This window comes from Dasypus novemcinctus, chromosome 12 (genome assembly GCF_030445035.2).
Source record: "Dasypus novemcinctus isolate mDasNov1 chromosome 12, mDasNov1.1.hap2, whole genome shotgun sequence".
Classification (NCBI taxonomy): domain Eukaryota; kingdom Metazoa; phylum Chordata; class Mammalia; order Cingulata; family Dasypodidae; genus Dasypus; species Dasypus novemcinctus.
The window spans coordinates 89,526,311-89,541,548 of NC_080684.1; the positions used below are offsets into that span (position 1 = coordinate 89,526,311).

At 34.5% G+C, this 15,238-nt stretch overlaps 1 protein-coding gene across 4 annotated transcripts in view; it reads left to right on the forward strand.

The window, feature by feature from the left end:
- The first annotated feature begins 729 nt into the window (after positions 1-729).
- WASHC4 (WASH complex subunit 4) overlaps positions 730-15,238 on the forward strand; it is a 121,837-nt gene continuing 107,328 nt past the window's right edge. For 3 of the 4 annotated variants that reach the window (XR_187743.5, XM_004446776.5, XM_004446777.5), the window contains exons 1-6: positions 730-904; positions 3,719-3,858; positions 7,649-7,702; positions 7,796-7,861; positions 8,574-8,619; positions 9,560-9,627. Coding sequence is in view for 3 of the 4 variants with exons in the window: in XM_004446776.5 (XP_004446833.1) it covers positions 844-904; positions 3,719-3,858; positions 7,649-7,702; positions 7,796-7,861; positions 8,574-8,619; positions 9,560-9,627 (435 nt within the window). In the remaining variant the exon portion in view is untranslated. Of the gene's footprint in view, positions 1,041-3,718; positions 3,859-7,648; positions 7,703-7,795; positions 7,862-8,573; positions 8,620-9,559; positions 9,628-15,238 lie in introns of all 4 variants that reach the window. The other variant, XM_071219041.1, reaches the window with a different exon arrangement.

Below are 15,238 nucleotides of genomic sequence, written 5' to 3' on the forward strand. Positions count from 1 at the left end.
AAATATAACTGGAATCACAATTTACTTATTATCCTGCAACTGCCTCCTGTAGGTTTTCCAGAGTGATATAAATCTATTTCATTTCTTTTAACAGCTGTCTAGGATTTCATAAAATGGATATATTGCGATTTGTGTAATCATTCCTTATAGCTGGACACTAGGTCGTTAAAAACCAAGCTGAAATAAAACAAAACAAAACACAAGCTGCAATGAATATTCCTGTGCAGACAGATATCAGTGTACGTATAGAGTAACTGGGTAGCACAGATTTCTATTTCTGGAAAAGCCAGGTCGACAATAGGAGCATTTTAAAAAGCACTTAAACAACGGTTCTTTCCTTCCACTTTAAATAAGAGGAGGCGGAGAGTCGCTTAGTACAAGGTAAACAAAGTAGAAGACTCCCGACTAGAATATTCGCCAAGTTAACTCCTCTCTTGCAGGGGTCTTTTCTAAAAACCAATCCGCCCAGGATATGCAGGAGGATAGTGGCAGATACTCCGATGCGTAGGTACAGGGAGCGAGATGGAAATATGGTCGTGTTGGAAAGAGGGCCGGGACGGTGCCGTCCGGGAGGAACATACCTTCCTCTTAAGCAACCCTTCCTTGAATTTTGCCTTTTTTAGGCTACACAGACAATCCCTCAGTTATTAAACATCACAGCGGAGGACTCGCTTTCCCAGTGGCCCCCGCGGCCCGCAGGGGCGCCGGGCTCGGCCGGTCCACGCCAGCGGGGGCGGGGGCGGGGCTGGAGCCGGAAGTCACGTGCCGTGACAGGCACCGGGTTGAGGCCGCTGTAGCAGCCAGGGTGCTTTTGGGGCTGTGTCTGTGGGAGGCGCCGGGGTGATGGCGGTGGAGACTCTGTCACCCGACTGGGAGTTCGACCGCGTTGACGACGGCTCACAGAGTAAGGGAGCGTCAGGGCAAGAGCTGCAAGTGGACGCTCCCCTGGCCAACCTCAGCCCCGGCAGCGCCCTTGCGGGAGGACTTGCGTCGCGGGTGCTGCGCAGCGGTCCGGTTCTGGACACTTTCTGCCCCTTGGGGTGTGAGAGCGATGCGTCGTCAAAGCCTTACTTTCGGGTTTGGGGTCCCAGCAATGGCGGGTCATGCTGGTCCTGTCAGGGCTCCGCGCTCGGGGCGGTGACGCTCCTGGGGATTCCGATATTCCCTAGGGGGAGCGGCGTCCACTTCCCGCAGCCCCAAGGCACTGGAGGGGCGCGTCCTGGGAGGCCTGGCAGCCCTGGGAAACTGAGGCTGGGCTTGTCTCTGGCCTCTCGTTTTATTTTGTTTTGTTTTTGCGCCAGATTCGCAAGTGTTCAGTTTTTGAAGCTGATCTGATGTCTGGGTTCCTGTTTCGATTTCCTGTTTTTCATTTTTTCATCCCAAACCAACTTTTGGAAGTTTGAGTGTTTTATCTTCCACAGTCTCATAACCGTGGAAGGTAGCGAAAAAGAACTCTACACAATAAAAACAGATGAATGTCAATTTATTCCCTTCCATGCCTTTTTTAAAAAAGTGATGTATTTTAATGGTATCCTGTAGTTTCCTTTGCAACCAGATTTCAAGAATTACAACTAATCTGCTTCAAGTTTTGTTTCATAACATTAGATTGTTTTGATTGTTAACTTAAAAGCCCACCTCCTCCCTCCCACCACCAAAAATCTAACAGATTCAGTTTCTGCAAAATTTAGAGGACAAGTAATTTTTTTTAGCGAAATTTTAGATTAATACAAGTTGGCGATCTGTTTCTCATCTCCGGTAGTGTTAATATGTTTATGGGATATGAGATATATTGCTTGTGAATTTGCTTTTTACATGCGTAGTATTCTTTAAAGGTGCGATAGTCATTTTTTAAAAATCCCAGTTGAATTTTGTTCGATTTTACCAAGACTAATGTCTACAAAATTAGGAATAGTTAGGTTTTATTAACCTCTCAAGGAAGGGTGAGTTACATCCAGGATGGCTTGCAGTTATTCACAAAACATTCCATAGGGGATTAGCTATTATGCAGTATTAAGAAATCTTGGTGGTAATGACAAAATTCTTTAATCTTTTGTGCAGAAGTTTCTGAATTTACTGTTATAAAGTGAACTGCACCTTGTCATATGTGAACTTTTATGGACAAAGCCTTGTATTTTAGTATCTTCAAAAAAGTTGGAAGTATAAAAATGTTATTGGCTTTGAGAATGGTTCATTTTATAGAAGAATGGTTTTTTTCATTTAACGGACATTTTCTATATACCTGTGACTGTGCTTGGTATTAGGGATACAAAGATAAAATAAGAATTCAGTCTTTTGGAGGAGATGAGCATGTGAATGGGTTTTTGGAATTTTACTGTTAAGGAATTACAGTGTAGTTCTTACTTTAAAAATTTTTAACTTTCATCAAGTTTACAACATTCATTATCTTATCGGCAGGGGTCTTAATGTATTTATAGGTTCTCTGTTGCCTGCTATTTCGATACTCTAGATTAAATGGGTGATAGATTGGCCTTTTTTTTTTTTTTTTGCATTAACTTTTAAGTATTCATTTACTGGTCACGTGCAGCTCTGGTCATTTCGCATGTAAATGAGAATAAGACATCTACTTGGGATTCTGAGAACCTCATTAAGTTTTCATATTAAGCTGTGGGAAAGAGAAGACTTCTCTTTCCTTCCTTTGTCTGGTTTTCACTAATTTTTTGAGTATGAATCACATTTAGACTGTCTTCCAAAATTTACTATCAGATAAGAACCTTAACGAAACGAAAATAATCCCCCAAAATTTCAGAGTGTCATTTACAAAATAAGGGAGGTGGGGAGCTAGGTCTTTATACTTTAATATAACATGAGTCAGAACACATTTTCTTGTGTTAGAGTTGCTTGGCATTGCTAATTTGAGGAGAAAAATTCTACCTGTTTTAGAAGACAAAGATTGAATAAAATAGTCACATTGGTAAGAAACTGAGTTGGATATGAATTTGCTGCCTTAGGGAATAAGGAATAAATTCTATGTATAAGGTGAAATATTTACTTTCATTTTGATGAATAGACACACCTTTTTTTGTCCAGTTTATTACATTGCTTTTGGAGTAGTCTATTATTATGTAGATTCTCTAAATATAAGCACATTATTCTTTACTTAGCCAGTGTTCTTTACTAGCTTTTTCAATTCTTAAAAAAATGAAGTAAATAAAATATCTTCATAAATATTGGGCCTTAAGGAATAATATTCATTATAATGAAGCAGGTCTGAAACCTTCATTTAAATAGAATCAGTAGTTGTATTTTTAAATAGTAGATTCCTATTTTTAGAAGTAACAATTCCTTTTTTTAATTTGCTTCTACTGGCAGCACAGATTTTTTTGCACCCTTATCAGGTTATGAATATTTCTTTTGCAGAAGAATTGCTTAAAGCATTTATTCTGATTGTATAAAACCCTAGATTATGTGGTCAAGGGCTAGATATTTTTTCCTAATAGAGTGTTAAGATTATCTTTATATATTTTTGAAATTATTTTATCTAGTTGGAGAAGATCGAAAGCTGAATTATGATTGAAAGCTGAATTATTTTGTTTAACTTGAAATTTTATTTTCAAGAAGATTAGACATTCCAAATACAATAAGTTTAACAATGCTTAGTATTTAATTTGCTGTGACTTTTGAGGTTATTTGTAATAAATATCCTGTAAATTATTTGTTACTGGTACTTACTACATACTGTCTTAAAATTTAAATTTAGAAATTCATGCTGAAGTCCAACTTAAGAATTATGGGAAATTTCTTGAGGAATATACGTCTCAATTGAGAAGAATTGAAGATGCCCTCGATGACTCTATTGGAGATGTTTGGGATTTCAATCTTGATCCAATAGCATTAAAGGTTTGATTTTATTTTATTTTACTTATATTTACATTTTCAGGACATAGTAAATCTTGAAAACTTAAAAAAAAAGGATATATGTTTTTTATTTGGAATCTAGAGAGCTAAAAGAAACTTGAAGAAAAATTTATTTCTTTTTCTCGAAGCCATTCAGGAAAGCTGGCTTTTAAAAAACTTTAAAGTGGGTAGTGCTTTAGTATAAAAGAATGATACTCTTTTAGCAAGCCTTTGCTTTTCATCATCAAGAAAATAAAGATAGAATAGAATATTTAGGCTTTATTTTTTTCTTATTATTGAAGTTATTTTACATAAAGTAAAATACACCGATTTTTTTTTTTTGAACGTTTATTTGTTTATTCCCCGCCCCTTCCCCTGTTATCTGCTCTCTGTGCCCATTCGCTTTGTGTTCTTATGTGTCCGCTTGTATTCTCATCAGGCAGCACTGGGGATCTGTGTCTTTTTTTGTTGTATCATCTTGCTGCATCAGCTCTCTGTGTCTGTGACACCATTCCTGGGTGGCCTGTGGTTTCGAACAGGGCATCTCTCCTTGTTCAGTGGCCACTCCTTGCGTGAGGGGCACCCTTACACGGGGGCATCCCTCCATGGGCTGGCACTCCTTGCATGCAACAGCGCTGTGCATGGGCCAACTCACCACACAAGCCTGGAGGCCCTAGGTATCGAACCCTTGGACCTCCTATATGGTAGGTGGATGCTCCATCTGTTGAGCCACATCTGCTTCCCAGAATACACTGATTTTGAGTGTGCTGTTCCATCAATTTTGCTGAGCATCCAAAATGCTTGTAGCCCATTCAAGAAATAGAATAGTCCTGTCATTTCCGGAAAGTTCCCTCATGCTATTTATGGGATCTTAATATAGGAGTACTTTTTTTTTTTTTAACGTGTAATGTAAGTCACTTGCTCTGTTCCATTTTGAGATTTAGCTATCTTGTACTTCCTTTGAAACTGTATCCTATTATTATTTAAATAATAACTAATATTTATTGAGCATTTATTCTATACCAGGCCTTGACCTGTCACATGTTGACTTTGTAAAAAAGTAAAACAGCTTCATTGAGATATAATTCATATAGCATACAGTTCACCCATTTAGGGTATACAGTTTGATGGCTTTTAGTCTGTTCATAGAATTGTATAACCATCCTCATAATATATTTTAGAACATTTTCATCAGCTCAAAAAGAAATCCTATGCCCATCAGTAGCCTCCCCCAACCGCCTCCCCAGCCCTAGGCAACCACTAATGAATCTAATTTCCATATCCATGTATTTGCCTTTTCTAAACATTTCATATAAATGGAATCATACATATGTGGTTTTTTGTGACTGGCTTCTTTCACTTAGCATAAAGTTTTCAAGGCCCATTTATGTTGTAGCATGTGTCAGTATTTCATTTCTTTTCATTGCCAAATGATACGGTGTATGGATATAACAAATTTTATTTATCTGTTCATCATTTGAGGACATTTGGGCTGTTTCTACTTTTTGGCTATTATGAATAATGCTGCTTTAAACATTCATATACAAGTTTTTATGTTTATATATGTTTTTATTTATCTCTGGTATATTCCTAGGAATGGTATATATGGTCATATGGTGACCTTGTGTTAAACTTTTTGAGGTATCGCCAGACTGTTTACCAAAGCAGCTGTATCATTTCATATTCCTGCCTGCACTGTAGGAGGTTTCCAGTTTTTCCACATCCTTGCTAACACTTATTATCTGTCTTTTTAATTATAGCCATCCTAGTAGGTATGACCTGTTACATCATCATGGTTTTGATTTGCATTTCCCTGATGCCTAATAATGTTGAGCATCTTTACATGTGCTTATTGGCCGTTTGTAAATCTTATTTAGAGAAATTTGTCTCTTCACATCCTTTGCCCATTTTTAAATTGGATTATTTGTCTTTTTATTATTGAGATATAGGACATGTGTGGACTTTTAATTCTCACAGCCCTGTAGGATGGATACGATATCATCTCCATTTACAAATGCAGGAACTAGAAGATGAAGATGTTAAGTAACTTGTTCAGTTAAGTTATACATCTAGTTATGTGAAAAAGCCAGGCAGTTTGGCTCCCTCCTTTACTCGTTTGGCTCCCTCCTTTACTCTAAACTGGATCTACTTCCCTCTCATATTTTTCTTTTACCAGACTGGGTAAGCTTAGTCTTCTTTTAAAAATCTTTCCCCCAAATCTATCAGTGTCTCTGGTTGTTCTTCTTTTAGAATCATGGTTTATAATATTTCCACTAGAATGTTGTCATTTTCAGTCTGGGGTAATGAGATACGTTTATGTATTTATTAGTCAGCCAAAGGGGTGCTGATGTAAAATACCAGAAGTTGGTTGGTTTTCATAAAGGGTATTTATTTGGGGTAGGAGCTTACAGATACCAGGCCATAAAGCATAAGTTACTTCCCTCACCAAAGTCTGTTTGGAGCAAGATGGCTGCCCACGCCTGCGAGGGATCAGGCTTCCTGGATTCTTATGTTCCTGGGGCTTGCGTTTCTCTGGGGCTGGCTTCTCTTTCCTCTGGGAGCTTACTTCCCAGGGTTCCAGCTTAGATCTTCAGCATCAAACTCAAACATCAAAATTCCAGCATTAAAAGACCTCAACTCTGTTTTTCACCATGCCTTTTATCTGTGCTGGCAGGAATATGAAATGATAACTTAATCATGCCTAGGTACAGATCAGATCACAAGTATAATTCAATACCTATTCTTGGAAGTCATAACCATATCAAACTGCTATAGTTTATCATTTGCCATTAAATGATACTTTTTATTTTTTTAAAAATTTGGTCTTGGGCTTTAATATTTAATAGCCTCCTCTAGTACTAACAGAATTCTGTATTTGTCTCAACTATCATATTTTATGAAAGGGTGAAATCATCTCTCAGCTCTTACCTTCTCCCATAGAAGAGTTCTAATCATTTAAATTTTATCCTCATACTGAAATGTCTTTCTTCCTTCCCAGCCCTTCGCTTTCCTCCATTCCTTTCGTTGTTTTACTGTTGGACAATTATTTTTTGTGCTTCTACTACACAAGGTTCTTTGCTTAATGTTATGGGAAAACCATAAGCTTAGATAAAATCTCTCTAAACAAAAAATTACAACGTTTTGAGAAAAAGTAAGTATAATTTACCTATATACTTGTTATTATGTAATCAACGACAAAGGTGAACTCTAAGACTACACTTAATAAAGAGCTCTCTTAAAAATGATGATTAGAAAGGCTTTATGAAGTAGGTGAGAATTGAACTGACCTTATAAGATAAGTGAACTGCACACTGTATTTTAAGTGTTTGTGAGCCATGGATTTATACAAGGTATTTTCTCTTTTCTGCCTTGTTCTTTTCTGTATGATAATTTATTCTGATTCTTTTAGCTCAATATCTTATTAAATTTATGTTTGCAGGGCAAATTCTGAAACAATGAGAGGTCATTTCCATGGTCATAAGAAATACAGCTGAATAATATTACCTTGCAATTTCTTGCACCACCATCATCATCAGCCATCTTATAACCTAGAGCTAGCTACAGTCATTGCAACATGATTGTGTCATGTTGGGCTTATTTCTTCCTGAACTTGTTCACTTTCCTTATTATCCTATAATGAGTTTGTCTTGGACAAAATAGTTGGCATGGTGCTCATGCTGAGTACAGAGTTTAACATGAGTTTAAAATATTAGAGGTAGTCTTAATTCGTATATTGAAAATTTCAATGATTTTTCAAATTAAAAAGAAATGTCCTTTTTCTTTGTTTCTATAGCTTTTGCCTTATGAACAGTCTTCTCTTTTGGAACTCATAAAGACTGAAAACAAGGTACAGATTGCCAAACTTGAAAAATCTATTTTTAAAAATGTTTTTTAAAAAACATTATAACTTCCTCTTTTATGTTTTTACTCATGAAACTAGGTCTTAAACAAAGTCATCACTGTTTATGCTGCACTTTGTTGTGAAATCAAGAAATTAAAATATGAGGTAATTTTTTATATCCTGTCTAAAGACTTATATACCTGTATATATATATGTATGGTGTGCAGTAAATATTTATTGACTGTTGAGTGAATTATTTAAAGTGCTAGTAATAACAGTATCTACTATTCATTGAGTACTTACTATGTGGTAAACCCTATGATAAAACTGTTAGTCCTTATAACAACCCAGGGAGGTAGGTGAGGAACAGATGAGAAAACTGAGCTTAACATTTTGCTGAGAGTAATGGTTTGAATATAAGTCTGCATATTCCAAAGTTTGTGTTACCTGCCATATATAATGGTTTTCTAGATATAGCCGATCTTATTTTTAAGGTTTTGAATCTTCAATATGTATTTAATTTTGTGTTTCCTTACTCATGAGCCATTAAAACTCCAATGGAAGTTGATAATACCATCCTTTTTTGCCTCTCTCTTTTGCCTTCTATCTCCCATGAACTAATCAGATGATATGAGACTGAGTGTCAGATAAGACAAAGTAAAGGCTAAAGAAATCATGAAATAGCTTTGAGTAATAGCTTTGGTACTCTAAAGATATGTAAGATTTGTCTCTATTGTAAGTGGTTTTTGAATTAAAGTGAATTTGTATATAAATGATACAGTCCTTTGTTTTTTAAATATGGAGAACTGAAAGAACCTAGGAGCTTAAAAACCAAATAACAGCTTTTAAAGTTATTTTATTATTTTTTTTTAATCAGGCTGAAACAAAATTTTATAATGGTCTCTTGTTTTATGGAGAAGGAGGTAAGTCTTAAACTTTCAAAATTGTAATTTGGCAATGCCTTTCTTGAGATTGAAATAAAAAAAACATTAACAGACAAATCTAGGCCTACTGTCTTAGTTTGCCAGGGTTGCTATGATAAATAACACATAGTGGTTGGCTTAAACAATTGGGATTTATTGTCTCATGGTTTTGGAGGCTAATAATCCAAAATCAAGGTCTCTGTAGGGTCATGCTTTCTTCTGGAGTCTGGAGTGTTCTGTGCTGGCTTGGCACAATGCTTGGACTTCCTTGGCTTGCCTCTCCGCCTCCATCACATGGCATTCTGTCTTTGTGGTTTCCTTCTGTGGCTTTCTCTGCCTGATAGCATCTGAATTTCCTTATGAGGATTCCAATAATATGGATTAAAGCTACCTTAATTCAATTTAGGCTCATCTAAATAGTGTCTTTGATGTCCCTATTCATCAATGACTCTATACTTTAATAATATTTTCAAAGGTCCTATTCAGAGAAATGAGTTTGCATCCACAGGAACGTAGATAAAGACTTAAACATGTCTTTATGGAGAACATGATTCAATTCCCAACACCTACCATGATTATATATTGTAATAGTGAAAGAAAATAAGCATTCAAAATATTTGTTTACTTGTTCGGTAAACAGGTAAAAAAAACCCTGAGTGAAACTAGCAAGTGCTCTAAGGTTGATTTGTGATACTTTTTAAAGTTACAGAGAACTGTAGCTAGATGAGAATTTTCTTCAAATTCATTTAATAGTGAGACAGATGTTTCCTTTTAATTGTGTCATTATGATTGTTTCTTTCTCTTCAGTTTGAATATTCTGTGTTTTACCAAACTATGCAGATTAGAAGATGTCGTAATGAAATCGCTTTTTTTTCTTTTTTGATATAGACTGAGGTTAAATTAAAAAGCTGAAATAAAATTCCTCATGTTTCTTTTAAAGCTACAGATTCCAGCATGGTGGAAGGTGATTGCCAAATTCAAATGGGGAGATTTATTTCATTTTTACAGGTAACTGAGTTTTACTTTCTTTTAAGCTTAATCTTTGAAAACTTTAATTTACAAATAATTAAAAAGCCTTCTGAAATCTTTAACTGCTTAGGATGTGAGCTCTAAAGGTGGGCCCTCATTCAGCATTGGATTCTAGTTTAGGAGATCATAACTCCTGAAAAATTTCCATAGCAAAAGTGAAACAGGTATTAAAATAAGTTTATTTCTATAATTTCACTTAATTTAAACTTTGTATCAGGTAGGAAAAGAGAGTTTATTTCAGGGAATGTTAATGGAGATAATTAAGTTGTTACATGAGCAATGATGAAGTTGTTAGAAGCAGCAGCCCTTGATGCTTCTAACCAAACATTTCACTTTAGTATACTCTTCTTTGCTGAAAAGTTTGTTATTCTCAGTCTTTTAGTTTAATGTTTTCAAAAGAATAAAGTAACTTTATCCCCCCTCTCCATTATAAAGGCAGTATGTGTACCAGATGGGAAAAAAAAGCAAAAGTTTTAGATTAGGAAAAAAATACCCTTAATTCCACCTGCCTTGGAGTTAACATGCTTCACTTTTGGGTCATTTGGAATGCAGAAGTGATATGATAGCATGCTATACATACTGTTTTCCACCTTGTTTATTTTTATTTCACAAGTTTAATATAATTGATAAATACAAAAGTCTGTGACATGTAAATTACGAAGCTTAATAAAACAAATAACCACAAACTTACCATCTGACTTAAGAACAAGAACATTAAAAATACTGATATCTGCTTGTGTATTCTTACTCAGTCTCTTTCCTTTCCATCATGCTTTTTCAAAATAATTTAATTTTCTATGTATTCATTCTTAAATGCTTAGTTTTGTTTCTTTTTGAACTTTATAAAAAGGTATGTTGTACTGTAGTTTTCTGTGAGTTTTTAAAACAATTAGCCTTGATGTTCCTAAGATTAATCATAAGTTTAGTTATAAGTTTATTTTATTTGTTGTGCATTATTCCATTGTGTGAATATGCCTAAATTTACTTATTTTTTATGAACATTTATTTGAGTTATTTCTAGTTTTTTTTTTCTCTTCTATTTTATACATGCTCTTTTGAACAGTCAGTACTTGTTTTTAGGTGGAGTGCAAGAGTGGAATTGCTGTGTTATAGAGTATATATATTTTCAACCTTGAAGATAATGCCAAATTATTTAAGTGATTTATACCAGTATATATCCCTACTAGCAGTGTTGACTCACTCACGTTGATAGACTTAGAAATTTCTTCAGTCTAATAAGTGTAAATGATATCTTATTGTCTGGCTAGAACTTCTAGTACAGTATTAAGTAGAAGTGATGATAGTCTTAAGTCTAGCTCCAGGTTTTAAAGAGAAAATTTCTATAATATTTTACTATTTAGAATTGTGAAACCATTTTTATGCTTTTTTTATATACCCTTTACCAGATTAAGCAAATTCTCTCCTGTCCCTGGTCTCCTACTTGATATTTTGTTAGGGTTCTCCAGAGAAACATGACTGACAGGGTGTACACACACACACACACATACATATATTAGGAGTTTTATTATAGGAATTTGGATTGGCAAGTCCAAATTCTGTAGGGCAGGTTGCAAGTTGAAAACTAATTAAGGTGAGGTTGAATTTCCCAGGAGAAGCTGGATAGTTGAAGGAGAGGCAGGAATTCTTTCTGACTTATAAAATTTTCAGTTCTGTCTTTAGGACCTCCAATTGATTGGATGAGGAGACTCTGCTCATTGCTGAAGGCAGTCTCCTTTGTTGATGTAGATGTAATCAACCCTTGATGCAGTCAACTGACTATAGATGTTAATCCATTTAAAAAATACCCATACAGTAACAGTCAGGCTTGCTTGACCAAACAACTGGACACCATAACTTAGCCAAATTGACACATGAAATTGGTCATCATAGTGTTGAATTTTATTAAGGGCTTCTTTTGAACATGTTGAGATGATCAAATAACTCTTCTTTAAAATGTTAATGTACATTAGATTAATTGTTTTTTAATATTTATCTTTGCAATAGTTTACATCTATGTGTGTGAGTAAAATTGATCTGTAGTTTCCTTGTCATATCTCACTTGTCTGTTGTTGGTTTAGTCCTACTAGCCTCTTAGAATGAATTAAAGAATAGTTGCTCCTTCTCTGTTATCAGGAAGAGTTTGCATAAGATTGGAATGAACTGTCATTTAAATGTTTGTTAGACCAAACCTAAATAAAGTTTTTTTTTGAGTAGAATTTTTAATTACTGATTCAGTATCTTCAACAGAAAGCTCTAAAACTTTATGTATATTCAGTTTTGACATACTTTTTTTTAGAAACTTGTCTATTTTACAAACATTTTCACATTTCTTAGTGTAAAGTGAATAATTTCATTATCTGTCTTTTTAAAGAAATTGTGTTAAACTGTACGTAACATAAAAATCATTTTAACCATTTTAAGTGGACAGTTCTTCAACATTAAGTATATTGATAATACTGTATAATTTTCAACTATTTCCAGACTATTTTCATCATCCCAAACCAAACTCATGCTCATTTAGCAATGAATCCCCAAGCCCTCCTCTCCTTTCCCCTACCCCTGTTAAATACTATTCTGTTTTCTGTCTGTTAATTTGCTTATTTCTCAGTATTTCATGTAAGAGAAGTCTTACAGTACCTGGCCTTCTGTGTCTGGCTTGTTTCACTCAATATGATGTCTTCTAGTCTCATACATGTTGTAGCATGTACCAGCACTTCATTTCTTTTTACAGCAGAAAAATATTCTGTTGTATGAGATATACCACATTGTGTTTATCCATTCATCTGTTAAAGGACACTTGGGTTGCTTCTTCCTTTTGGCTATTGTGAATAATGCTGTGGTGAAATCTGATGTACAAATATCTGTCGGAGTCCTTGCTTTCTATTTGGGGTGTAATATGAAGGATTGGAATTGCCAGGTCCTATGGTAACTCTGTCTAACTTCTTGAGGAATTGTCAAATTGGTTTCTGCAATGGCTGCACCATTTTACATTCCCACCAACAGTGTACAAGGGTCCCCATTTCTCTCTATCCTCACCAACACTGTTCTTTACAAATTTTCAATAATAACCTTACTAGTAGGTGTGAAATGGTATTTCATTGTAGTTTTAATTTGCATTTCCCTGATGACTAATGATATTGAGCATCATTTCATATACTTATTAGCCATTTTATTATGTTCTTTGGAGAAATGTCTATTCAGATCCCTGACCCATTTTTAAATTGGGTTGTTTGGCTTTTTGTTGTTGAGTTGTAGTTCTTTATATGTTCTGGATATTAAACCCTTACCAGATATATGGTTTCTAGATATTTTCTCCCATTCTGTAGGTTGTCTTTTCATTTTCTTGATAATGTTTTTGATGCAAAAAAGTTTTCAATTTTGAAGAAGTCCATTTATTTATTTTTTCTTTTGTTCCTTGTGCTTTTGAAGTAAAATCTACAAATCCATTGCCTACCACAAGGTCCTAAGGATATTTTTCTATGGTTTATTGTAAGAGTTTTATTGTATTAGCTCCTATATTTAGGTCTATGATCATTTTGAATTAATTTTTTATGTGGTGAAAGGTATAGGCCCAGATTCAATCTTGCATGTGGGATTTCCAGTTTTTTCAGCCCCTTTTGTTAAAAAGAGATTATTATTTCCCTTTTGAATAGACAGGCACCCTTTATAAAAAATTGACTGGTCATAGATGTGGATTTAATTCTGGATTCTCAACTTTATTCTATTAGTCTATATATCTATATGTTTTATGCCAGCACCACACTGTTTTAATTACTGTAGTTTTTTAATAAGTTTTGGCATCAGGAAGTGTGAGTCCTCTAACTTTGTTCTTCTTCCAGATTGTTTTAATTATTTGGGGCCCTTTCCATTCCATATGAATTGTGGATCAGCTTTTCCATTTGTGCAGAACAGGTCCTGGAATTTTTATTGGGATTGGATTGAATTTTTAGATCCTTTTAGTCAGTTTGACATCTTAACAATATTAAATCTCCCAATCAATGAACATGGGATGTCTTTCTATTTATTTAGGTCTTCTTTAATTTCCTTCAGCAATGTTTTGTAGTTTTCAGGGTACAAGTCTTTTGCCTCCTTGGTTTAATTTATTCCTAAGTTTTTTATTCCTTTAAATGCTGTTCTAAATGGGATTGTTTTTTTATCTTCTCAGATTGTTTACTACTGATGTATAGAAACCCAACTTATTTGTATGTATTTGCCATATATCCTGCAATTTTGCTGAATTCGTTTATTAGTTCTCATAGCTTTCTTGTGGATTCTTTGGAATTTTCTACATATAATATCATTTCATCTGTGAAAAGGGATAATTTTTGTCCTTTATTTCTAATTTCAGTGCCTTTTATTTCTTTCTCCTGTCTCATTGTTCTGGCTAGAACTTTCAGTACAGTGTTGAATGACAGTGGTGACATAGGGCATCCTTGTTTTGTTCCAATCTTAGGAAAAAAGCTTTCTGTTTTTCTTGATTGTGATATTTGCTATGAGTTTTTCATAAATGTCCTTTGTCATCTTGAGAATAATCCCTTCTTTTACTAGTTTTATGAGTGTTTTTACCATGAAAGGAGGTTGGATTTTGTCAAGTGCCTTTTCTGCATCAATTGAGATATCATGCTGTTTTTTCCCTTTATTCTATTAATGTGGTGTTGTATATTGATTTTCTTATGCCAAGCCATCCTTGCATTCTTGGAATAAATCCCACTATATCATGTTATATAATATTTTTAATATCATGTTAGATTTGGCTTGCCAGTATTTTGTTGAAGATATTTGCATCTATATTGATAAGACATATTGTTCAGTAATTTTCTTGTGCTGTCTTTATCTGGCTTTGGTATCAGGCTGATTCTGGCCTTATAGGGTGATTGGAATTAATCCCTGTTCTTCTAGTTTTTGGAAGAGTTGAGAAGGGTTGGTGTTTAATCTTCTTCAAATGTTTGGTAGACTTTTGCAATGATACCATCCAGTCCTGGACTTTTCTTTGTTGGGAGGTTTTTTGTTTTTTGTTTTCAAAGATTTGTTTTATTTATTTTTCTTGTTGGGAGGTTTTTGATTACTGTTCTGTTGAGATTTTCTGTTTCTTCTTACATCAGTTTAGGTAATATATGTGTTTCTAGGAATTTGTCCATTTCATTTAGGTTTTCTAATTTGTTGGCATATAGTTTTTCACAGTGTTCTCTTACAGTCCTTTTTACTTCTGTAAGGTCGTTAATAATGTCCCCACTTTCATTCCTGATTTTAGTTATTTGTGTCCTCTTTCTCTTTTTCTTTTTTAGTCTGGGTAAACGTTTATTGATTATGTAGATCTTTTTAAAAAACCAATATATATAGTTTTGTTGATTCTGTCTTTTGTTTTTCTATTCTCTATTTCATTTATCTCTGCCCTAATTTTTACTGTTTCCTTTCTTCACTAACTTTGGGTTTAGTTTGATCTTTTAGTTTTTTTAGGTGTAAAGTTAGGCTATTGATTTCTGATCTTTCTTCTTTTTAAATAGAGGTATTTAGAGCAATACATTTCCCTCTGAGCACTGCCTTTGTTGCATCCCATAAGCTTTGGTATTTTGTGTTTTTGTTTTCACTT